Source organism: Aspergillus candidus (genome assembly GCF_002847045.1).
Source record: "Aspergillus candidus strain CBS 102.13 unplaced genomic scaffold BDW47scaffold_13, whole genome shotgun sequence".
In the NCBI taxonomy this organism is placed as follows: domain Eukaryota; kingdom Fungi; phylum Ascomycota; class Eurotiomycetes; order Eurotiales; family Aspergillaceae; genus Aspergillus; species Aspergillus candidus.
The window spans coordinates 201,821-226,878 of record NW_020194018.1 but is presented as its reverse complement, the minus strand read 5'-3'; the positions used below and the strand labels follow the sequence as shown (position 1 = coordinate 226,878).

General features: G+C 53.3%; 6 protein-coding genes across 6 annotated transcripts; 3 read left to right on the top strand and 3 right to left on the bottom strand.

Moving 5' to 3' along the window:
- Positions 1–79: 79 nt before the first annotated feature.
- On the top strand, positions 80–1,345 carry BDW47DRAFT_124478 (translation initiation factor eIF5; the record flags this gene model as incomplete). The annotated part of the gene is made up of 1 exon (XM_024816262.1): positions 80–1,345. The coding sequence occupies one exon, from the start codon at positions 80–82 to the stop codon at positions 1,343–1,345; it is 1,266 nt and encodes a 421-aa protein (XP_024673497.1).
- A 180-nt stretch (positions 1,346–1,525) lies between these two features.
- BDW47DRAFT_103118 (uncharacterized protein) lies at positions 1,526–5,337 on the bottom strand. The gene is made up of 2 exons (XM_024812004.1): positions 5,204–5,337; positions 1,526–5,155 (listed from the first exon to the last, which is right to left on the bottom strand). Exons 1-2 carry the CDS (start codon positions 5,231–5,233, stop codon positions 1,631–1,633), a joined length of 3,555 nt encoding a protein of 1,184 aa, XP_024673496.1. The 5' UTR covers positions 5,234–5,337; the 3' UTR covers positions 1,526–1,630.
- A 921-nt stretch (positions 5,338–6,258) lies between these two features.
- Positions 6,259–9,066, top strand: BDW47DRAFT_124476 (DNA ligase (ATP) CDC9; the record flags this gene model as incomplete). Its single annotated transcript, XM_024816261.1, has 3 exons — positions 6,259–6,326; positions 6,410–8,207; positions 8,290–9,066. The coding sequence occupies 3 exons, from the start codon at positions 6,259–6,261 to the stop codon at positions 9,064–9,066; spliced, it is 2,643 nt and encodes an 880-aa protein (XP_024673495.1).
- Positions 9,067–9,878: 812 nt separating this feature from the next.
- On the bottom strand, positions 9,879–17,236 carry BDW47DRAFT_116553 (vacuolar transporter chaperone 4; the record flags this gene model as incomplete). Its single annotated transcript, XM_024814950.1, has 10 exons — positions 9,879–10,288; positions 10,347–11,661; positions 11,712–11,957; positions 12,031–12,502; positions 13,833–13,834; positions 13,966–14,526; positions 14,592–15,784; positions 15,835–15,906; positions 15,963–16,835; positions 16,888–17,236. The coding sequence occupies 10 exons, from the start codon at positions 17,234–17,236 to the stop codon at positions 9,879–9,881; spliced, it is 5,493 nt and encodes a 1,830-aa protein (XP_024673494.1).
- Positions 17,237–19,287: 2,051 nt separating this feature from the next.
- BDW47DRAFT_13086 (putative DUF221 domain protein) lies at positions 19,288–23,369 on the top strand. Its single transcript, XM_024817188.1, has 2 exons — positions 19,288–19,668; positions 19,740–23,369. Exons 1-2 carry the CDS (start codon positions 19,484–19,486, stop codon positions 23,167–23,169), a joined length of 3,615 nt encoding a protein of 1,204 aa, XP_024673493.1. The 5' UTR covers positions 19,288–19,483; the 3' UTR covers positions 23,170–23,369.
- rmt2 (protein-arginine N5-methyltransferase) lies at positions 23,370–25,057 on the bottom strand. Its single transcript, XM_024817172.1, has 2 exons — positions 24,995–25,057; positions 23,370–24,866 (listed from the first exon to the last, which is right to left on the bottom strand). Exon 2 carries the CDS (start codon positions 24,809–24,811, stop codon positions 23,570–23,572), a length of 1,242 nt encoding a protein of 413 aa, XP_024673492.1. The 5' UTR covers positions 24,812–24,866; positions 24,995–25,057; the 3' UTR covers positions 23,370–23,569.
- Between the last annotated feature and the right edge of the window lies 1 nt (position 25,058).

Sequence of the window (25,058 nt, the reverse complement as noted above, 5' to 3'; positions counted from 1 at the left end):
TTTGGCCGAAAATCCCTCCCGCTACACTTCTGAATAAATCCATTCTCTGCTGAAAAGCTACCCGATCCTATCCGTCATCATGGCTACTGTCAACATTCGTCGGGATGTCACCGATCCCTTCTACCGTTACAAGATGGAGCGCCTCCAGTCCAAGATTGAGGGCAAGGGTAACGGTATCAAGACTGTCGTTGTCAACCTGAACTCGGTCGCGCAGTCTCTGAGCCGCCCGCCTTCCTATGTCATCAAATACTTTGGCTTCGAGCTGGGTGCTCAGGCCAACGCGAAGCCGACCGATGATCGCTGGATCATCAACGGCGCTCACGATGCCCCCAAGCTCCAGGACTACCTGGATGGATTTATCTCCAGGTTTGTGCTCTGCAAGAAGTGCAAGAATCCTGAAACGGATGTCATCATCAAGGAGGATAAGATCATCCTTGACTGCAAGGCCTGTGGTCAGCGCACCGACGTTGATCCTCGCCTGAAGCTGAGTACTTTCATCCTCCGTAACAGCACTACTGGCAAGGGGGGCAAGAAGGACAAGGCGGCCAAGAAGGCTCGTCGTGAGAAAGCCAAGCAGAATGGCGCCGAGAATGGCGACAAAGATGGCAGCCCCGGCGATAGCAACTCGGACAATGGTGACGGCGAGAATGGTGAAGTTGAGCTGGAGGCGGGCAGCGATGACGAGCTCACCCGCCGCATCAAGGCGGAAGCCAAGGCCATCGAAGCCGAGAACGACGACAACGACAGCTGGGCTGTCGATATGTCGGAGGAAGCCATCAAGGCCCGTGCTCGCGACCTGCCCTCGGATCTGAAGCGCTCTCTCGTCATCGACGATGGCGACGATGACGCTGGAGCTGATGGTCCCTCGGCCTACGATGAGCTCGGCAGCTGGGTCCTCGATACTGCGGCCCAGAAGGGCGGTGTTTCCAAGGTCCAGGATGTCGACATCTACATCAAGGCCAAGGAACTGGGCATCGAATCCAAGCACAAGACCTTGGCTGTCCTCGCCCAGACCATCTTCGACAAGGACATCGTGAAGCAGATTCCTGACCGCGCGTCCCTTCTGAAGAAGATGAACACCTCCGACCGCCACGCCAAGGCCTTCCTGGGTGGCACCGAACGCTTTGTGGGCAAGGACCACCCGGACATGCTTCCCCAGCTCCCGAAGATCTTGCTCCAGTATTACGAGAACGACATTGTCTCGGAGGAGACCCTCAAGTCTTGGGGCGCCAAGGCCAGCAAGAAGTACGTCGACATCTCGACCAGCCGGAAGGTTCGCAAGACTGCGGAACCTTTCCTCCAGTGGCTTGACGAAGCCGAGGAGGAGGACAGTGACGATGAGTAGGCTGTTGCTCATCGGTCTTTCGGTTCTGTCTCGTCCGATCGAGTGTCTTTGTTTCTCGCTACTGTTGATCTGCTGTTCCAACTAATCTCCACTCGTTTGAAGTGTAACTGAGAATGCTTTTGAACTTATATTATACAACATGAAACACAGTTGTTGATCTTGTCACCGATATTCCATCCTCTTGTATCTTGTAGCGTAATCATTCAACGAGACCCTATCGTCGAAATAATAACCCAAACATATAAACATAGTCATCTAAAAAAAACCCCCACACAATGCTATCATCTAAAAAACAGGCCTCGCAAACCTCATCACCCCCTTCGAAAAAACCCACTCTCTCTGCGGCTCTTCCTCAATCTCCCTAATCTTAGGAACGCCCGAACGCGCAATACCACCCCCAGCACCAGACATCGCAGTCTTAGCATTAATGTTACTATTCTTCCCAGCCATCAACCGCCTCACCTCACCCCTCTGCCTCTCCAAGACAAACCACGCCAAATCCGCATTCCACGTCTCCATCGCAACGATAGCGTCGCGGATGGTGTCGAGCTCAGCACGGTCTTTGCTTTCCTGCGGGTGAGCACTTGTTTGTAAGGGAGCGTCCGGCCCCGCGAACCGCACGACCCACGCGCCGATGAACTCGCAGATCTCGTCGCCTATAGCGAGCGGCAGACGGACGTGTGTGAGCAGTGTCGTGAAGAGGGTGATGAGGGCGCGCCAGAGGGTGTGGTGGGGGGTGAATGAGCGGGTGCCTGCTGTTGTTAGGGAGAGGGATGGGATGAGAGATTGTGAAGTCGACGAGTCGTTGGTGTCGAGGGGTGTGATGGGTGACTGTGATGACGGCGAGAAAGGGGAGGAGGAGGACTGTCTCGCGCGCCGCTCGATGGCTTTATCTGCGTCGGAGCGGACTCTGTCCCAGGCTCGACGGTAGAGGCGGGCCCAGCGGGGGAACTCGGCTTCGACGCGCGTGGCCATGAAGTCGCCTGCGTTTTGGCACATGCTTTGGATGGCTGTGCAGGCTGCTGTTGTGACGAAGGTTTCTTCTTGGAGGTCGGGTTCGGGGCTGGCTTTTGTGTCGTTTGGGTTATTGGAGGTGTCGCTGGTTAGGAGGGCTGTTGATGATGATGACGACGACGGGGTGGTGTTTAGCGAGGCAGGGAATGTGATTCTTGCTGCTACGGGTGGCCAGAGGTCGTTGATGAGCGGTAGAAGACTGTTCTCGTGTTGGGCGAGAACGGGGATGGCTTGGATGAGTATGGAGAGCAGGGAGCGCCGGAGGTAGGGGGATGGCGAGGATAGGTGCACGGGTATAGATTTGACGATATGCAGCAATAGCGAGTGCGATTTGCTTAATGGCTTCTCGCTGTCGTCGGGCTCACGAGGTGGGGGTAGCTGCTCGTTTGATTCTCCGGTTTCAGGGGCCGCTTGGGTCTCTTGGAAGACAGTGTCGAAGTTGGATTTTTTGTCTTCTTTAGGCTCTGCAGTCCAAGGACGCTTGGGGTGGGAAAGCTTTTCGTCTTGTTCTAGGGCTTCCTGCGCGTGTTTGGTACGTTTCATCCTTTGCTTTGTCAGGTCTTCAGCAAGCGTTGACACCTGGAACCCTTGGTACTGTCTCTTGCGGTGGTTTATAGGGCCCTCTCTGCCGTTTTCGATGGCTAGGAGTGATGGCTGCTTGGTGCCCTCTTCGACTATAGCAGCCAATGTCTTGAACATTGTCTCAACGAGTTTTGGGTACCCGTGGTACATATCCAACACACCGAATATCGAGTCTACCAGGTCGTCCAGGTACGGGATTAGTCGAGCACCGCACAGTTTCACCATCATAAACAGAACCTGAGGTGGAAAGGGTGAAACATCGAACATGTTCAACTTCAACCCAACCGCGTTGATAAGATAGTCAACATTCTCTATGATCATGCTACTGGTGCTGTCGTACTTGCATGACGTGGTGAGGAGGTTGAGACATGTCATCGCATGCTGCTGAAGGTATGGATTACCAGAGGAAAGCAACTGGAGAACAGGATATAAGGCGTCCATGAGCTCTGGACGGAATGCCTCTCCGAGCTGTTGCGCTTGGAGAGCAACAGCCTCCAATGCTAGTGCGGAAATACGCCAGTCTCTTGGATCGTCAGATAGTTGCTCATTCAAGATCGGTAGGGAAGCATAATATAACTCTTCAATCATGCTAGTCCTGGTAGAGTTTGTAGAAGACTCGAGTAGGTCGGAGGATATGAGTTCGTCGAAAAAAGCCGAACCATGGGCATCGGCTCTGAGGAAAGTCAATGCTAGCCAAAACGGTGCGATCTTGGAGTCGCCTGGCTCATTGTGTACCCGGTTGATGATAAACCGCGTGATTTCGTCGCCGGAATCGAACCCACTAAGCCGGGAAACCATCGCCTGGAGATCCTTGAGAGTGTGCTGCTGGCTTCGATGTTCGAAAAGCACCGGTGCGAATGACAACGAGTGACTTCCCTGGTGGATGATGTCCATTGATTGTATGTCTCTTGTGGGACTCAACATCCCGAGCGATTTATTTGCATGAATTATGCTGGCGGCAACACTGTCACACAATCCCGAGGCCAGATTGGTTGTGAGAATATCAGAGCTTGATTGGATTTCGGACAGTATCTGAAATGCAGTCGAAATCTGTTTGAATGCCCACTGCTTCGCTGTCTCGTCATTACCTTGCATGGTTCTCGGAAAAGCAGTGATCCATGTATGAAGCGAGTCCCTGAGCGAATCCACGACTATAGGATAGGTTGTAGCCATGTGTTTCAGAGATGAATATGGCTTGTCTGGGACCGTAGCCTCCGCATCCGATAGAACCACGATCGTTTCAATCACGGTGGGTATCGATTCATGTAGCGTGTTCCGACAGTATTCCACAACCATGATACAGAGTTCCAAAAGGGCCTCCCGTACTTCCAGTCGCTCATGGCGTCTTACTTGCACAATGCTCGTCAGTGCGAGTTTGATTTGTGTTGCTGTAGCAGTTAGCCACGATTTGTCAAGCACCAGCTGGTCTCCCGCCGACTGGGACCGAGTGGCAGTCTCCTCTAGTATCATTGCTGCCTGATCATTCAGAACGGATTTCAGGACATGATCAAGTGTCCGAAGGCAAACACAGATCATCCGATATGAACGCCTTGTCTGGGTGGTAGGCTTGATAACCTTGGTCAAAGCTGACACCGTGCGTGGCATGATACTCGCTAACACGACCCGGTCCGTGATGCGTTGGGTGAGAATTTCGAGAGCCTTTGCAGCGGCAATACACAGCTCGTCAGATCTATTATCGGTGATGCCTTCAAGCAACAGATACACAGTTTGATCAACAACAGTGGAGGTACCGATCTCGTGGTAGACCGTTTGTCTGGCGACAGGGCCATCTAGCACATCGAATATGGTTTCTAGACATTCAAAGCCAGCAATAGATAGCTCCACTGGCTGGGCTTTGGGTGATTCTCCGCTAATATTGCTTGGAATGCCGCCTACGATTAAGGTCAACAGAATGATGAGCTGTTTGCCCAACGCGGGTGACAGATTTCTCCGCCATCCTTTGGTGACAAGAATCTTCAAGCAATTGACAGCCAGCTCAAGCAAGTTCGCTGGGGCTCTTTTAGTCTCATTGAATATGTGAGACAGAGGAAAGAATGCATATTCGGCTAGTTTGGCGTCTAGCGCATTCTTATTGGCGAGGTCGTTCAAGACATTATATACTGGATTGAGTACTCGGTACACGTCATTGGCAGTTGCTTGTTGGCCTCGAAATTTGAGACCAACGGAGCTCAGTTCGACACATGGCCCACGAAGCTGTTCTCATTAGATCGATATTGTAGGGCACGGGTTGACGAGAAGCACCTTTTTGAAAGACTCCTGGGAATTCTCCATCGGATGCACTTGTATGCAGTACAGGTGGTCACATCAATGAAGAAAAATTGCCATTTGAATATATTCTCGAGAACAGCTGGTAGAGATTTGGATCAAGGATTAACGGTCGTCAGAAATAGAAAGTCCGTGTCAGTTGTCAAAGACCTAGATGTTCCACGATAAGAATCGGCTCTGTAGACCACGACGTCACCGCCCGGGGTAACTAGTTGTATTTTCTGCCGGATATTCATACGGGCGGTATACACGACCATCTATAGTCCACGATGTCTCCAGTATCTTCGTGTTTCTAACGAACTTGGAATTAGTGGTTGCTTGTACCATGGCTGTATGCTCTACAGACTAGAGCGTCTATGTTCAATGCAGCAACCTTGCTGTCAAAGCAAGTATGAGAACTCGAGGGTAGGCTGGTTGCCTGCGTCAAGCTCGCCAGCAATATAAAGCACCACTGAAGTTCTTGAGACTATAGCAACGATTCGGATTCGATTAGAAGCTATCTTCGGGATGGGGACCTACGAATGCAGGATTCTCAGTGAGTGCAGCCCAAACAATATGGCCCACTGGCGAGAATAGATGAGATTGCACGGGTGATAAGATAAGACAGTATCTTATCAATGATAATCGGGCTGGCAGAATAGGCAGGCGGTGGCGATGGCTGCCTAATCCCGTGACCGTCTTTAATTGATCGCGCGTCACGTTCCCACAGCTCCGTCGCGTCCGAGAACGAGTTGCTGCCTTGACTAGACCAGACAGTCGTTGACCATTGCCAGCCTTGTCTCTCCTCTTGGATGCCTGATATGGAGCTGTAGATTGAGAATATTTATAGGACCCCATCTATGCCCTTTCGCCGTGGTTCCATAGTTCCGACGTCTCTACTACACGGCGCGCGGAAACTTCCTACCACCCGTTATACTAACCAGCAACGCGTTTTCAATTCCGCCCCTCTGATTCCTCGTACACAGCTCGCATTACTGTCACGAAGAGGACGCTCTGCATTGGACGATCTTCGTTCATTATCCATCATAACCATGGCCGAAAATAAGGGCCGCAAACAGGCTACATTGGGGTATGCTCGGGACCCCCAGCTGACTCTCGGGTGCGTCGATATATGATCTATATAAGACTGTCACCTGGGCTGGTACATAGAACAAAAATGTGCTAATTTATTCTGCGATATAGGAGGTTTTTTGGTTCCAATGCGGATGGCCCCAAAGATGCCCCCAAGAAGCAATCTACCCTGTCCTTCGGGGGGAAAGGCAAATCGCAGAAGGACATAGCCGACGCTGAAAACCAATCGCCTGAGGATAGGCAGCACGACGATGACGTGGAGATGAAGGACTCGGACAGTTCGAAACCGAGTGCATCGTCAGCGCCCGAAGACGACAATGCGCCAAAAAATGAAAAGGAGATGAAGGAGGAAAGCGACGAGGAGGATGTTCAACCTGCGCCAAAGAGACGACGCAAGAGCCCGGACGCTGCAGCTCAGTCTCCCCGAAAGAACAAAGCTCCATCGCCGAAGAAATCCAAGAATGCCGCAGCCCCGGTTAAGGCGAGCCCGCCGTCCCCGGTCAAGAAGGAAGCCGCACAAGAGACTCTTGAAAGCGATAAATCCGAACAGGAAGAGGCACAGTCTGCAGCCGAGGAGGAAGAGGAAGAGAAACCCGAGCTGATGAAGAGGACAATTGAAAAAGTACAAGAGACTTTGAAAGCGACTGGGCAAGAACCTTACCCGGATTGGAAACCTGGCGCACCTGTCCCGTATGCAGCGCTTTGCACAACCTTCTCCCTCATTGAGATGACTACGAAACGTCTAATCATCCTGGCTCATTGCTCGCTATTCCTCCGACAAGTTCTTCGCCTGACACCCCAAGATCTGCTCCCGACCGTTCAACTCATGATCAATAAGCTAGCAGCTGATTATGCCGGAATTGAGCTGGGAATTGGCGAGTCGCTGATCATGAAAGCTATCGGTGAGAGCACCGGGCGAAGCTTGGCTGTGATCAAGACGGACCAACATGAGATCGGTGATTTGGGGTTGGTGGCTGCCAAGAGCCGATCGAACCAGCCCACCATGTTCAAACCGAAGGCTCTGACGGTCAGAGGTGTGCACGAAGGCCTCCTGGCCATCGCCAAGACCGGAGGACATGGTTCCCAAGAAAAGAAGGTGTCCGGAATCAAAAAGCTTCTTTCTGCCGCAGACGCGGAGAGCGCTGGAAAGGGCAGCAAAGGCATTGATATCACAAAGGATAAGGGTGGGCCCAGTGAGGCAAAGTTTATTGTCCGGTTTCTTGAAGGGAAACTGAGACTTGGACTGGCGGAGAGGACCGTTCTAGTCGCGCTTGCTCAGGCGGTGGTAGCACATGAGGCGGCCGTAAAAGGCGAAAAGAGCCCTTCTGCTGAAAAGATTACTGAGGGGGAAGCGATCTTGAAAACCGTATACAGCGAATTGCCTGCATACGAGGTTATCATCCCCGCTATGCTTGAACATGGCTTGGCCAATTTGGGTAAGGTTTGCAAGTTGCAGCCTGGTATTCCCATCAAACCCATGCTCGCGAAGCCGACCAAGTCTATTACCGAAGTGCTCGATCGCTTCGAAGGGAAAGACTTCACGTGCGAATACAAGTACGATGGTGAACGAGCCCAGATTCACTACGTTGCCCCTGAGGCCGTGCAACACTACCCGGGAGCGACGGCTACTCTTCAGAAGGATAGCAAAGGGCTCAGTGCCATCTTCTCCCGAAACTCGGAAGACTTGTCGAAAAAGTACCCTGACGTGCTGGAGAAACTTAATGGTTGGATCAAGGGCGGTGTCAAGAGTTTTGTGCTGGACTGCGAAACTGTTGCCTGGGACACGGTCAATAAAAAGGTCCTCCCATTCCAGCAGCTGATGACTCGAAAGCGAAAGGATGTCAAGGCGGAGGACGTCAAGGTCAAGGTGTGCGTCTTTGCGTTTGACCTCCTGTTCCTCAATGGAGAGGTAAGATAATACGTTCCCCCCCCCCCCCCACTCTTTAGTTCTCTCTATCCCATCGATAGTTGCTGACTCGAATCCTCAACAGCCGACAGTGAAGAAGTCCCTACGGGAGCGTCGAGAACTCTTACACGAGTCTTTCAACCCCATGGAAGGAGAATTCCAATTCGCCCAATACGGCAACACAAGCTCCGTCGACGAAATCCAAACCCTCCTAGACGAAAGCGTCAAAGCCTCCTGCGAAGGCCTCATGGTGAAAATGCTAGACACGGAAGAAAGCGGCTACGAGCCGAGCAAACGCAGTCGAAACTGGCTCAAGGTCAAAAAAGACTACCTCGCCGGCGTAGGCGACTCCCTCGACCTAGTCGTCCTGGGCGCCTACCACGGACGAGGAAAACGCACCTCCGTCTACGGCGCATTCCTCCTCGCCGCCTACAACACCAACACCCAGACCTACGAAACAATCTGCAACATCGGCACGGGGTTCTCCGAAGCCGCCCTCGAAGAGATCTACAAGGCCCTATCCCCGCTCGTCATCGACCGCCCAAAGCCATTCTACTCGCACTCCACCGTCCCCAAAGACCAGCCCGACGTGTGGCTCGAGCCGCGCTTCGTATGGGAAGTCAAAACAGCAGACCTGACCCTCAGCCCGCGGTACCAAGCCGCAGCGGACGAATTCGTCGGGACGACTGGCGGAGGCAAGGGTGTGTCACTTCGGTTCCCGCGGTTCATCAAAGCCCGCGATGACAAGAAGCCCGACGAGGCGACATCCACGCGAGCGGTGGCGGAGATGTATCGGAAGCAGGAGGCCGTGCTGAAGGAGAACGCAGGGAAGAAGGGCGTGGATGATGATTTTGAATATTGATTTCACCTATCCCCCCCCCCTGTGGCTTTTTCTATACATCTTTGGCAAGCCAGGTTTGGCCGTCTGTCTGTAGAATTCATTCCGATTTCATTCCATGTTGGCATGGAATCCTTGTATGCACTGGATAACGGGCGTTTTGATCGTGTACTATTACTTTTCTCGCATGGCGATGTTTTACCTACCTATCGTATCTACTATCTACCGATATTCCCAACTGAACGAGCATATAATATTCTTGACGAACGTTCATTCCACATACGGTTAATAGTTCATAGTTCCGAAACAAGACGACACCCAGTTACTACCGCTGGGGGTCCAGCATACATAGGTAGCTAAAGCCATTCAACCAACATACTACAACCAAAGGAATTACAACAATCCTCTCGCAGAGTACGAAAACCATAGTAAATGCTATCTCAGTATTCACAATCTAGCATTGGCGTAGCCAACAGATGCGTATACACAGTTATAGACGATATTGCCGAATCGACCCCCAAAACCAACATGGCATTGTCGTGATGGTCACTATGCTCGCCGGCAATATGCGGCTGTACAGTGCACTGGTAAGAAACCCCTGCTTTCCTGTTTTGGCGCGTGGTTGAATATCGCCCGTTGAAAGAGCTTTTCCCTCCCTCGATGGAGAAGAGGCTATGTAGATGAGGGCGTCTTGATGTACAGGCCGAGTTTTTCCAGGGTACTGCTACCATGATATCATCGTAATGATAGAGCACAGCTCTCAGTATACTTTTGGTCCCCGCTGCTAGGCAAATGATACCCATCAACAAAACAACAAAGTACAGCAGATACTAATATCATAACTCGCCACCCCCCAACACAGGCTCAATATCCACCCCGCCCTGTCGACCAACGTCAGAAACAAACCCGGACTGCCGGACTCGCAAGCCAAAATTGACCAGAATGACCACCACCAGTCCAACGCCCACGACGGTGGGTCCCCATTTCTCATAGTACACTCTCTTCACGTCGCGGCGCTTGCGGATCTTGTCGACGCGCCAGATGTACAGCACCAGACTGTAGACGAGGGACATGGCGGCTAGGATTGTGAAGGCCCAGGAACAGCCGAATGTGATGTAGTCGTCGCCGAAGTTGAGGAGGGTTGCTGCGATTGTGGCTAGGAGGATGGAGAATTCGAGCCAGGAGAGGAAGGTTCGTTCGGCGGCGAAGTAGACTTTGGGTTCGACGCGGACGGGGACGTGGATACCTGAGCGTGTGTTAGAATTGAACACAGAAGGATGTACTAGTTAGGTGGGGTAACTTACGTTTGCCCTTGGGCGCCACGAATCGCTTGACGCTGCGCTGGTTCCCTATCACGGCGATACCTGAGGTTTCTGGGGGAGGTAAGGTCGTCGGTCTCGGGCGTGGCGTGAGAGCATGAAGCGTGTTCACCAAAGCATGTCCCATGCGGTGAGAATAGTGTTTGAACAGCTGTTTGTAGTAGTACGTCCCACCCACCCGACGGGCTTCTTCCAGCTCATCGGAGTCTACAGACTCTTCATCGGAATCGTACAAAGGGTAGTCTTCATCCCCCGGCAGAGGCTGAGCAGCGATGCGCTCCTCAATATCCAAAGCGTTCCCGCCCGCGCCCGCGAAGAGAACATTTGGGGGACTTTGGTCTACTGCTGGCGCTTCGCGGGCCTGTCCATTCGTCGTGTCCTGTCGCGCATCCAAGTCGTCATCGTCCGACTCATCATCCTCTTGGGTTTCATTTGCCGATAACGAAGTACTTGCCAAGGGCCGTTGAATACCAAAGCGACGATTGGTGGGTTTCCGGATATCCACATCCATCTGCGGCATCCAGAATGGTAGTAAATTGATAAGGTCGGGGAACAAGGTCGCCGTTCCGTGGATGAATTTGCTGTATTTGGGCACGGCCTCCACGAGATGACTGGCGGTCAAATCTCTAATCCACATGGGCGGTTCCTGCCCAGCCTGAGTTTGGAGCTTGACCTCAAGCACAGCATAAGGGAATCGCTCGATATCTTCCGGGGGCAGTTGGGAGAAGGGAAAGTCGACGCCAATATCCATGCGACGCCAGTTGTCTCCCGCTCTCCGACGGCCCATGTTATCTTCTCGGATCATGGAAAGCTCGGTGTCGAGCGAGATGCGGACTCTGGCATCTCCAGGTAGCTGGAAGGCCGTGCGATGGTAGAAGGTCCTGTTGACCGGCTTCAACCGCCGGGTGATCACGCGATATTGGATCTCTCGGGCTAATTGCTCCAGGTCGTCGATCTCGCTTTCGCTCTTCTTGCCCTCCCTTCGCATTTTATCGAAGATGCTCTCGACGGTTATGCGACCCGCCAGATACGCATTCACGTACTTTTCCTTCAAGCTGAAACGCGCCTTGACCGACTTCTCTCCGGTCCAATCCTCGCGATGCGTCTTGCGCTCGACGAAGATCTGATCGCTTTCCATGCCACCGTACCAACGTAACCGAATCGCTTCTGCACCCTCTGTTTTCTTCAAGCGCCCCATGTACAATTCCCACGTGTCTGGGTTGTCGAAGTAGACGGAAGAGATGGCGGTGTCTTTCTCCTCGAATTCTTTGCGGGAATTGAAGACGAGAACAGGAAGGTGCTGTTTTAGTGTCAGATTTGCCTGGTTCACACAGTAGAAGACATACATACCTTTAGGATAATAAGCTTGAGCTCCGTGATATTATCAGGGTGCACCCAGTACTTGGTCGTCTGACGGACGAAATTCTGCTGCGTACCGCCCGCAGACGAGTCACCTTTGACGGGCTTGCCTTTCGTCCGGACGAGGTCATATAGTTTGGAGAGCTTGATAACAAAGGCATCATAGTTATCTTTGAAGAAGGGCTTTGCATTGAGGCGGGCCGCGAAGACGGGCTTAAGATGCCAGCCAGTTCCTTTCTAGAAGACATTAGCTTTTTTTTTTTTTCTTTTCTTCTTCTCTTTTAATAGCATAAATAAAGAAGACACATACATCATGCTTCTTAATAATCTTCTGAAACCCCGTATAATTCAGCTGCGTGAACTTGGCCAAATCATGCACATCAGCAATGATGTCACTCAGCATCTGCTCCAGGAGCCAAAAATCCTCATCGGAAGGAGCGCCGCCGGCGCCCGCACGGACGGAGCTCCCTCTCCGCGACGAGTCCGAGGCCCTGTCAAGTCGGGCCACGACGGAGGAAACCTCTTGCTCGCTAGCCTGAATGCGACGGACGATCTCCTCGCTCTTGATTTTCTGGAAGTTGAAGACTTTATCGAGCTCGCTCTCGAGCAGGCCCACGAAGTTCTTCTCGTCGTCTTCCGTCCAGGGCTTGCGGTCGGGTTTGGGACATTCGGGGGTCGGGTCGGTGACGTATTCGGTTTTGAGAGCTTTTTTGAGGTCGTCGTAGGCGATGTAGTACCAGTAGAACTCCTTGATTATGGAGGAGCGGAGGTGTTCGCCGAATCTGGGGGACAGAGATTGTTTAGTAACGAAAGGTGGTGCGGGCGGCGGGCTTGTGAGATGGGGAGTGAGAGCTTACTTCATGATGGCGGGCTAGGGACGCTGGTCCCTGCGTATTAGCGAGAAATATGATTTCAGGATGTGAGAATCGAGGTCAGGTCGGATGTGTGTTAAGAATGAAATTGGCGAGAGAAAGCAGTCTTATCGAGCTAGACGGGGCATGGTGAGGAGACGCGAATAGAGAATTGGAGGAGGGGAAGAGAAAGAAAGCGATGAAGAAGGAAGTGCGCGCAAGCTTGACTTGGGTGGAAACCAGTGGAGAATAGTAGTAAATCCCAAGTAAATCCCAAGTCCCTAGTGCAGGTAGACGAAAAGATGAATGAGCAAAGCACTCCCCGACTGAAGAACGGCTCCAGATGACTGCGGAACAAGTGGGTAAGGAGCGAAAAGAGTGGCTCCTGCAGGTATATGGACCATGGTGGAGATGGACGATTCCCTCGATAGTTACAGCGAGTACTTGCATTTGGGTGCGTCCTTCACCGCAAATGAAGTACCAGTTTCTGTATTTGTCAGATACCAGCTTTACCAGAGTGTCCGTTGCTCCAGTGCTGCAGATAGATACAGAGCACTTTTTCGACCATCTCAGTGACATCTGAAAGCTCAAACTTAGGTAAAAACAACAAGATACTGGCGGACCCTTGTCATGGAGACCTCTTGGCCCCAAATCCACCGACTCGGCCGGCGTCTCTCAGCCAGTCAGTCGTGCATGCGCCCGCTAGGGAAACCTCTTGGATGACGCCATCCCCGGTCGGGTTCGGGTGGTGGTATTGTATCCTCTGTAATCTATCGTATTCACTGTATTTGACTGTCCCGATGGAGACTCTTTAAATTAGAGTTATTTTATACAACCGAGATTTAATTGGATCCAATTACTATAGTCAGTTATACATACTAGACTTTGTACTTAAAGAAGCCTAATGTTAGTATCTCCCTTTCATATCGAAAATCATACCCCAAATGTCCAGCTGGTTCTGCCTCCTGCCAATCCGTCAGCTTACGTTTAAATTGACAATGAGCCAGGGGTTTTGCAGCATACCCTTGCGCTGGGATCGACGATGCGTCAACAAGTCTTGGAGGCGCCCGCCGGGAGTGTCGAGGATTGGGCACTGCCTGCCCTGAGACACACGCCAGGGAGTCACGTGTGGCGCCGGAACGCCTCCCGTCCATGGGTGCGTCCTCGCAAGGCAAGGTCTACTACAGAGCTACTGGTGGTGTCTCAGCCTTTCAAGCCCAGACCCCGACATCCAAGTGAGAGTTCAATCAATCCCATTTACTTCTAAGTAATCAACTCTTGAATACACCCCGAACCAAGATCCAAGTTCAATGTTTGATATTAATGTAGTCCGTTTCATCGTGGTCTCATCACCAGGCGATCGCAGGTCATTCTTATTGAAGGGTAATCCCAACCCGTCGGATGCTCCTCCGCGCCCCTTCGCCCAGCACGTGGACGGCGCCTTCGGACTCCAGCGCCCGCACCGCGTCGGTAAACACGCCGCCGTCCAGCCCGTCGCTCTTCTCGTTCAGAGTGCGGTAGAGATCCGCCCAGCGAGCGGTGCCGCCACTGCCCACTTCGTCGATCATTCCCATGATGCCGCGCTTCAGGGCTTCCTTGTTGCGCCGCTCGCTGGCACTGGTGCCCTCCGTCAGCAGCCCCATGTCGATCAGGCCCGTCCGGGAGTCTGTGGCTGACGCCTTGATGGCCGACCGGATCAGACGGACGGCCTCCTCCACGTCGTCGGCGGTCACTTCGGGGGACAGCCTCATGCGGGCGTGCGCCTCGGACAGTCGGATCATCGATTCCAGCTGGCGGGTTGTGGCGGTGATGCGACGGTCAGCTGACCGGATGTCATCGCCGAGGCGACGCATGCTCACGTAGGCGTCGGAGAGGGCGCTTCCCGCGGCGGGGGTCAGTTTGGGGTGAATGTTGGCTTTGGCATACGTGATGTAGGCGGTGAGGAACTCAATGGGCTGTTCATTCCATAGTCAGCAATCTGGCTCGGGGTCTGTTGCGGGAACAGAGGGAAGATACTTACCAGGATCTCTTCCTCGCTGGCATTCTCGGGTCGGTCCTCCAGGTACATGTTGACCAAATGCTTGGCCAGCCGGCGGTCTTCTTGCTCGTTCACGCGGTCCAGAACCAGGTAAACCAGGTCGAAACGCGACAGGAGGGTGGGCGGCAGGTCGATGTTCTGCGGCACCGGAAGACTTTGGTTGTATTTGCTGCCAATCGGGTTGGCGGAGGCCAAGATGCTGGTTCGGGCGTTCAGCGTCGTGATGATACCGGCTTTGGCGACAGACACGGTCTGCTGCTCCATCACTTCGTGGAGAACCGACCGGGTCGATTCGTTCATCTTGTCGAACTCGTCGATACAGCAGATGCCACCATCGGAGAGAACCAGGGCACCGGATTCGAGCACCATCTGGCGCGTTTCCGGATCACGCGTCACGTAGGCCGTAAGACCAACGGCGGAGGAACCCTTACCGCTGGTATAGACACCTCGAGGCGCGATCTTGTGGACGTAGCGGAGAAGCTGGGACTTGGAGGTGGAGGGATCACCGCACAGGAGGATGTTGATATCACCGCGATACCGGGGGCTCCCGCCCTTCTCAAAAGATTTGTTGGTGCCACCGAACATCTGCAAGAGGATACCCTTCTTCACGTCGTCCATCTCGTAGATACTCGGAGCCACGGAGCGCGCCAGGAGTTCGTAGACGTCGGGACGGGTGGAGGTCCGCTTGATCTTCTCTTCCTCCTCGGCGGAGATCTTGCGAGTCTGTTCGGAATCACCGGCGGTCTGCTCCGACAGTTCCTGCTCGATGGTTGAGACGTCGACGCCCAGCTTCTTGCGATCGGTCTTGAGAACATGCAGCACGTCGACGTAGGTCTTGAAGAGAGCTCGCTGGGTCCGCTGGCGAGGATTTACGCGCACCGGGTTGCACCGGAAGATGCCGGTGACCTCGACTCGGTCGCCCGCTTTGCAGATATCCACCAGCTCGTCGTACACACAGAGCGAAACCGAGTGAGGGGTCTGGCCGTCCGGAACGTTATCGGGTGTCTCCTGTAGCTTGATGACCTGTTTGTCGGCGAATGTGCAGCGGTTGTGGACGATCTGCATGGAGTTCTTCTCCTGGCAGACTTGCCGAGGGCAGATGGTGGGCTCCGCGATCTTTCCTCGGTCAATGTCCACCTGGACCGAGTGATTGCACATCTGGCAACGGAAAAAGGCTGTGCGGAATTAGTCGCGCCCTGTCTACAAGGAGTGCTGTACAACATACCTTCTTTCATGTCGGGAATAATAGGAGTGGCTCGAATGACCAAGCCCTTGATGCTGACCAACTTGTCCATGTCTGTGCTCGATATTAGCATAGCCATCGGGGCGTCTCCGGAAAAGAGTATGACATACCAGCGGGATCAAGCTCTCGCATGTTCACGGTGGAGTCGAGGCCGAATGGCAAGACCTTGAAGGCCTTGGTCTCGACTTCTCCCACCAAATCGGGAATCTCGGTCTGAGGCATCCGGCCCGTCTCGCTCAGCGCATCGGAGCTGGGGGCGGGAGGAGCCGAGCTCAGATCCCTCGAATGATTCTGATTGCGCTGGGAGTGAGTCCTCAGACGTTCCACCTCCTTGATCGCTAGCTCCACCATGACGTCTTTCACGGTCTGATCCATCAGAGGAATGATTTCCTGGGGGTAAGCATGCAGCTGATGCCACAGCTTGAGTGTCGACGGGTAGGCCTTGAGGTTCCGGGCGTCCAAGTTCATGCTAGTGACACCCAGTTGACGCATCACGTTCAGCATGTTAATGTACTCCTTCACCTCGGCCGCATCTCCCATACGGCGGGTCTCGTCATCACTGGCCCCATCCCCCCATAGTCGGTATTTAGTGGCAAAGTTGTAGAGGAAGCTTTTGAATGCCGACATAGAGTCCTGGATCGAGATATTCGTACCCCAGATCACACGGGTCGAGCTGCCACCGAGGGCTTCAGCCTCCGAGGTATCCGGGTGAATGTTGGAGAACGTCGCGTCGGACTGAGGCTCGTCAGTGCCGGCCGGCATGCCGTTAGCATCGACGAAGACCCTGCGTCGACGGCTGGGGGTAGAGCCGAAGCCACCCGCGTCAAGATCATTACGGCGGGGCGCGGTGCGCTGGCCACCGGTTGCGGAGCGGGACGACACAAACAGGCCACTACTGCTGCTGGGGATATCAGATCGTCCCACTGGACGGCTGTGTGCACGCGTGGGGCTGGAGCTCGACATGTATCGAATGGGCGACGAATCTGTTCGGCGGTTAGTGAGTAGGGGCCATGTCAGGATCTTAATCTTATTTACCTCTCATAGCCTGTCCATTCCCCCGTGGTGTGGTCTCCCCGTCATTCATCGACGAGGGCGCTCGCACTGGTGAGCTCGGTTCATCCATCCTGACGTCCGGGGTCTGAGCAGCACTGCTGTTTGCTTTCGACGGCGAGGATTGGAAGAACATGGGAGACGACGACGGCACGGCCGCTTCACCCCTGATGCGTCTCGAAGCACGAGGGGTTGTCTGCAACTGGTCATCTCCTCCGGGAGTTGGACTGCTAGTCTGGGGTTGCTGGCGAGAGCGAGTCGAGCGGGCAGGAGAATCGGTGGCCGAGTCCCTCGTTGGGCGACCCCTTCGACGGGAGGAGGCCGGTGAAGACATGGAGAGTCGGTCCTAAAGGACGAATTGCTGCTTGGTCTGTTTTTTTCTAACACTGACAAATAATCTCGAGAGAATCCTGTGGGGGGTATAGGAAATAAAGGAAGCAAAGGGGTGGTGGGATGGAAGGGAGAGCGGCCAAGGGACGAGTTGACGTTGGAATGGAGATTGAGATTGATCGATTGTGGCTCAATCTCCGCCTCAGTAATTTTTCATGTTGGAGCTCAACGCGTCCGACGCGACCCAGACCGCCGTGGACGCGTTAAGTGGTTTCCTCTTTGGGCCGACGCGATGGTCATTCACGTCACGTGATATTTGGAGATCCCTTATGTAAGCGTCTGCCTCGTTTCCTGCACCGCCTCCATGTGGCGTCCAATCAGCACTCGAGTGGTTGATCAGGCATCCATGGTTCAGGCCGAGTGTTCCCCTGTTTATCTGGCCTGATTTGGCAGGCATCGACGAACCATCAAAGAGAAACCCCCGGGGTATGGAGGAGTTCATCCTTGCAGACATGAAACACCATGGCTCTACTGGATGCGGTTCAAGATAGATTCTCAAAGTACGAAAAAGTACGAATCTACTCCATACCCTGGGATGATCACGTAGCGAGGGGACGTCCAACGCTGATCCATCTTTTAAGTTTACCGCCGGCGTTCTGATCCCCGCTGCTGCATGATCCAGCTCTTGAATGCCGGTCTCGACGTCAGATCTTTGTACCATGCTCTGCTGTTGTACAGTTGTCTGTCGGCATCACGTGTGGAATTATAGGAGGGGGTTTTAGTACGCGAGCAGTGTGTCCTGTATATATGGTCGTGTACTCGTTGTTTTGTCTACTACCAAGCCTATCATTGATTCGTGCGAGGTTCAACATCAATGGGATATTTATTGAAACCATCTGAGACACGATCGGCTATCCAAGAAACGTCCACCGGATCAACTTGATTGAAATGACAAACTGGATTTACTGTTTCAGATCTATGCTGTGCGGTATAGATTGGCCTCGGGAGGTCTCCATCTCATGTGTAGCCTGCTAATTGACGTTTCCGTTCTTCTTTCTATATTGTAGTGTTTTGGTCTTTGAGATGAACCGGTCGCTATCAATGCTGTAAGTGGATAGATGTATATTTTCATCCAGATAGAAGAATATAAGACCTGTCAGTTCATCTCAATCTATAATAGGAGGTCCTTCCCCTTACTACTACATCTCAAGATCACATCCCTACTTTGTGGTTCAGGATTCGTTAGAGAGCGTCAATGTTTCGTCTCACATATGCAGCTGCTCTTCTCCATTAATCCCTGACCTTACTCAGCTACAAGCCCGAACAAAGCGGGATCCCAACGGTCCAGTCGTTTCTCGATAGATCCAGGAACGAAGTAACCCAAGAGAAAAACACGAGGGACCAGGAGGCTAAACCCGAAGGGGAACAATCAGGGACCGATTGTGGTAATATGTTGACTCCCCACAAACAGGAAATACTCGGGGACAATCAAATATGATCTTGGAGATCAAAGAAAAGATCGCTATAATTAACTAACAAAGGTGCGACGACCTCTATTAGCGCCCAGAAATCCTACACAAAGGATCACAGGAAAATCACAACATTAGGGAAGACCGCCCTTGAGCCAAAAGGGTTTAAGCAAGCGCCAACCGTCTAGTTTCAGCAGGCGCTTGATGTCATTTCGAGCCCAATTGGAACGATCATCCCCTTTTCCTGGATCCCATTGCAAGTTGACCAAAGACCCAACCCTTTTCCACAAATAACGGCGCTTCTTCACACTAGACTTGGCATCATCTCGGTTTCTGAGTGGTTGAAAGGACTTAATAGTTGGTGCCACTGCTGTCATGTCCTTTGTTGATAACCCTGCCTTTTACCCTTTGTAGTGGCGTGGTGATTTGTCTCCTCTTAGGCTTCTCTATTCTTTTCCTTCCTTTTCTCCGTCTTTTGTCTTCTTCTTTTCCTTTCTATTTCTTTTCTTTTCTTTTTTTTTTTCTATTCTGGAAATTTACCCATTTCCGCGCTCCTGGTTACTCAATTACTTCAGGGTGACGCTGCCTGTGTTGCTGAATTGATCGCCTCAAATTTTTGTCCTTCTTTTTCCACCATTCAAATCGATCCAACACTCGAACCGCGTGATGCATGGTCTCACCTCCCTTACTTGTATCTGGGTGTAGGACTTGGTCTTCTTTAATCCGACTGTCTCCGTCACCCGTTTGAGTCCACCCCCGTGGGGACTACCTTTGCAATCACCATGTCGAACATGTCGAACATCTCGAAGGACCTGGGTTCCGCCCTGGAGGAGGCAGGCCATACCGGTCAGAAAAGCGCGGGAGTCTCGATTAACACCTTCCTCGCGTCATTAGCGACGGCGATCGTTGTCTTTGCCGTCGAATTCATTCTATTTATGCTGCTGAAAGGAAAATTGACCCGCATCTAGTGAGTTCCTTGGTACCCTGGTGGATCTTGAAGCGGCCCAACATCGCTAACCGTGCATTGCTTCTTCATAGTCAACCCAGGACATATTTGGTCCCCGACAGAGAACGTACCGAACCGTCGCCATCGGGGCTCTTTCGATGGGTCGTTCCCGTCTTCCGTACCTCCAGCTCCGAGTTTATCCAGAAATGCGGTCTCGACGCCTACTTCTTTTTGCGATACCTACGCATGCTTCTCAAAATCTTCCTACCTTTGGCTTTGCTGATCCTACCCATTCTTCTTCCCCTCAACAAGGTCGACGGCAAGGACCAGACGTACAAAAATGGCACGGATAGCGGTCCACGCTGGAATGTTACGGGTATGGATCGACTCTCCTGGGGCAATGTCGCCCCGGAGCACTCCCATCGTTATTGGGGCCATCTGGTTATCGCCGTCATTGTCGTCATCTATGTCTGTGCCGTGTTCTTCGACGAGCTGCGGGGCTATATCCGTCTACGCCAGGCTTACCTGACGTCTCCTCAACATCGACTCCGTGCATCGGCGACCACGGTTCTAGTGACCGCCATCCCGGAACGCTGGCTTTCGGTGGACGCCCTCGATTCACTCTACGATGTCTTCCCCGGTGGGATCCGCAACATTTGGATCAACCGGAATTTTGATGATTTGAATGAAAAGGTGAAAGAAAGGGATGCCCTGGCTTTGACACTCGAAGCCGCTGAGACCCAACTAGTAATCAAATGCAAAAAAGCCCAGTTAAAACAGGCCAAGGCGGCGGCGAAAAAGGAGGGGAAAAGTGCGGCTGAGGTCCAGAAAAAAGAAAAGGAGGCCGCGGATCGAAAAGCATCCCGTCTCGCAATGGAGGCTGGTATTAGCTCCGGTGATCCACACCAAGCCCATACCCTCAACGAGGTCCTGCACCGTGACCAATCTTCGTCGCACGCCTCCGACACCGGGGGCTGGAAGCGGCTGAACCCCCTCGATCCCGCTATGGCGGCCGCGGGAGCAGTTGGTCACGGGGTGGGAAATCTCGGGAAATCCGTTTTTGGGGGTTTCAAGAAGACGGATGGGACCTCGGGCGGCTCGGAAGGCGCCCAGGGGCGGGCTCATAGCTCCCCCCAACCCCAAGAAGTGTCGAATGATACGGGTCGGCGCAAGTCGCGCTCATGGCCGGAAACAATGGCGGATGACATGGATCCGTTTCAAAACAACGAACAGGATGACCGACCAAGCACTTCGGCGACGCCGCCAAACACAAAATCCAGGCCGCCCTTGTGGAAGACCCGGCTCTCAAATAATTCGAAAGTGAGCAACAAGACGGAGCCCGATGAACTTCCCCTGACCGCCCCCGAGACACCGACGAACGTGGAGGAAGTATCCGGGTATGAACAGGACGAGTCTTCGATGGAATCAGTGGCCCGCGAGAAGAGTCGTGCGGACACCCAGAGCGATCGAAAAGAACGGAAAGTGTCTGAAGATGAGTATCCGGCTGCGTACAACCCGGACTTTGACAAGGAAGACTTTGGGGAGCCAGCGTGGAAGACGTACCTCAAAGACAAGGACCGCGAGACCATGCGCCTGCCGATATTCGGGATCAGCTGGATGCCCTCCCTCTGGCTCATGGGGAAGAAGGTGGACACCATCGACCACTGTCGAAAGGAGCTCGCTCGTCTGAATTTGGAAATCGAGATCGACCAACAAAACCCCGAAAAGTTTCCCCTGATGAACTCGGCCTTTATCCAGTTCAACCACCAGGTGGCGGCACATATGGCGTGCCAGGCCGTCAGCCACCATACGCCTAAACAGATGGCGCCCCGGATCGTGGAAATCTCGCCGGACGACGTCATCTGGGACAACATGTCGCTCAGATGGTGGGAGCGTTATCTGCGAACCTTTGGCATCCTCACACTCGTTTGCGGGATGGTCATCGGGTGGGCGTTCCCCGTGGCGTTTACGGGATTGCTTTCGCAATTGGCCTACCTGCAGGATGCTTTCACCTGGCTCGCTTGGCTTTCCACCTTACCCGACTGGCTGGTCTCTGCCATTCAAGGTATCCTGCCTGCCCTCTTTCTCGCAATCCTGATGGCGTTGCTCCCCCTCATGCTGCGTTTTCTGTGTCGTGCGCAAGGCCTTCACACCGGCATGGGTGTGGAACTCACGGTCCAGAACTACTACTTTGCGTTTATGTTTGTCCAGCTGTTCTTGGTGGTTGCGGTCTCATCCAGTTTTTCCACGATCATCAACAACGTGACCAACGTCACTTCGTGGCCGGAGCTCTTGGCTCAGAACATTCCCCTGTCCAGCAACTATTTCTTCTCATACATGATCCTGCAGGCCATGTCGGTGAGCGCGGGTGCACTGGTGCAGATTGTCAATCTGGTGAGCTGGTTCATTTTCGGGCCGATGTTTGACTCGACCGCCAGGACGAAGTGGGCCCGAACCACCAACTTGAACCAGATGCAGTGGGGGACCTTCTTCCCGGTCTACACTACACTCGCGTCGATTGGCCTGATCTACTGCGTCATCTCGCCCTTGATTATGGTGTTCAACGTGCTCACCTTTGGCCTGTTTTGGTTTGTCTACCGGTACAACACCCTCTACGTGACCAAGTTTCGATTCGACACGGGCGGGCTGTTGTTCCCTCGGGCTATCAACCAGTTATTTACTGGGATCTACGTGATGGAAGTGGCCCTGATCGGCCTCTTCTTCCTCGTCCGCGACGTGGATGGCACCGTTGCCTGCGAGGGCCAAGCGATCTGTATGATCGTCGTCCTCGTCCTCACCATCGGATATCAGATTTTGCTGAATGAGGCCTTTGGGCCGCTAATCCGATATCTGCCTATCACGCTGGAGGATGATGCTGTTCGTCGGGATGAGGAGTTTGAGCGTGCTCAACGGACACGGCTTGGGTTGGCCAGTGATGATGACGAATCGGATGCTGTCCAGTCTCGGTGGGCCCCAGAACGACAAGCCAGCGGGTTGACGCCCGAGATTGAAATGAAGCAGATCGAGTCCGACGCGGGGCGGGGAAATAGCCAGACAGAGGCCAGCCCGGCGCGCTTGATGCCTAGGCGGCAATCTTGGGTCGATCGGTCTCCAAACCAACGATCGAAGTACTTTGGCAATAGCTCAAGTACGTCGGTCCCGACCATACAGCGTATCCAAGAGGATGTAGCGCAGGATGCAGAATCACAAGACCCCTCTCCGCATCGCGCAGGCCGCGCGCTGTTTGCCGGAATTCAAGACGAGCTCGAGGATCTGACACCCGACGAGCGCGATCAGCTGGTTCAACGAGCCTTCCAGCACGATGCCCTCCGTGCCAAACGGCCCGTGATCTGGATTCCCCGCGATGATCTGGGCGTTAGCGACGACGAGATCTACCGCACGCAACGATTTAGCAAGCATATCTGGATCAGCAACGAATACCAGGCGCTAGACGGCAAATGCCGCACCATATTCAGCCGCAGTCCGCCAGATTTCTCCGAAGTCGATCTGATCCAGCTTTAGCGGTGGGGCTCGATAATTGTATATGATAAGACTAGACTGGGGTTCTCTTTTCTTTTCTTTTGATTTATGTATAGAGGGAGTTATCGTGAACACTTGAGCGAGTGGTTTGATTTCTGTATCCCATCGACTTGCATTGCAGAAACCCGAGCGGCAGGATCCCTTGGTTGATTGCATATACGGCGTTTTAGTATTTATCTACGGTGATGGAGGGAGGCCGGTCTAACATAGAACAAGCCCAGTGGCAGCATTATATCGTTTTCCTGGCGTGTAGCATGTTTGGTAGACATGTGTGTACCAACGACCGGGTGACCCTGTATGTGTAGAATCAAGTCCAATTCCGTCCATTGTCAAGACATGGAATATCATAACCATCTATAACATCCAATCCCCCCAGAATGAACTAATCCATATACTTACACAACGGCAAGCGATAATGATCCACCATCCAATACGCCCTGCGCACACCACTCCACTCACCCTCCAGCTTCGGCACCTCAATCTCTTCCCACTCGACATCAAAGCCCGCCTCAAACAGATCCATCTCCACCACCTTCTGATAAACATCGTAACTAATCTGCCGATCCGCCCCCATCCCATTGAAGAAACTCCACCGTCCCTCCTGCTCCAGCAACCCAATCACCTGCTCCGTAAAGAACTCCCGGAAATCCCCATAGGACTCCGCAAACGTATCGTAGTACACCGCGTCGAACATCTCCCCGTCCGCCACCAACGCCGGCAATACATCCTGCCACCGGCCCTCGTGGATGCGCACCCCGGGCTTCTCGGCCCACCCACGCCGCTTCATCTCGGCGACCACGTCCGCGTGCGCCTCGATGATGTGGTGCTCTGCGGGCTGACGGTCCTGCAGGAACTGGTCCACGATGCCCATCCCGTGTCCGACGTTGAGCACCCGCAGACCGGGCGTAGGGAGCAGCTTCGCGGCGCTCTTTTTCATGATGTCGCTTTCCCACGCCATCATTACCCCGTTGCGGTCGGCGTCGATCAGTCGGTCGTTCTGGAAGGTGAGGTTCGAGTCGAGGTAGCGCGCCTGCGTCACGTCTGCGTCTGCCTCTGCGGCCTCCCCGGCCTCCACCAACTGCAGCGCTTCTTCGTCCTGTGTTGGCACCGGCGCAGCCGACTCCGTGTCCGCAGCACCCTCTTCTTGCTCGTCACCATCACCATCAACCTCCTCCTCAATCTCCTCGTACCCATCCAACCGATTCAAAAGCAACTCCGCCCTAACCCCCGCATCAACCACCATCTCATACATCTCAGTCAGCCCCAACCTCCTCGCCACACACCCAGGCGTCTCGCCATTCAGATCAAGATCATTCCAGATCGCGCCCTCCTGCAAAAGGAACTTGACCGTCTCTGCCCCGGACTCGGCCGCGCTTTTCTTCTCTTTCTCCGCTTGTTCGGCGGCGCCGTTCACGGCATCGTCTTCCTCGTCAGGCTCACAGGCGGAAATGGCAGCGTGGAGCGGGGAGAATCCCGTTTCTGGATCCTTGACGTTGGCGGGGTTGGCGACGCCGGCTGTGAGGCGGATTAGACGGCGGAGTTTGGGGATGTCGTGTTGGGAGGCTGCGAGGAGGATTTCTTGGATGTCGAGGTCGACGTCGATTGTAGTTGTTGGGTCGGTCATTTTCTTTATATGTTTATTTTGTTTTCTGAGGAGGGGCTGTTGGGTTTGTTGATTGCTGTTGTTGGGTGGGTTGGTGGTTAGAAATTTTGAATCTTGGGTTGTAGATAGTCTTTGCAGGAAGGTGGGGTAGGAGGTGGTGGGTTTCTTTTTTTCTAGAAAAAGAAGGGTTTGAGTGAAACTGACCTGCTTTAGTTTCAAGTAATGGCTACTAACGATAGCTGTAGTATACCACTGCTCAACAGTAGAA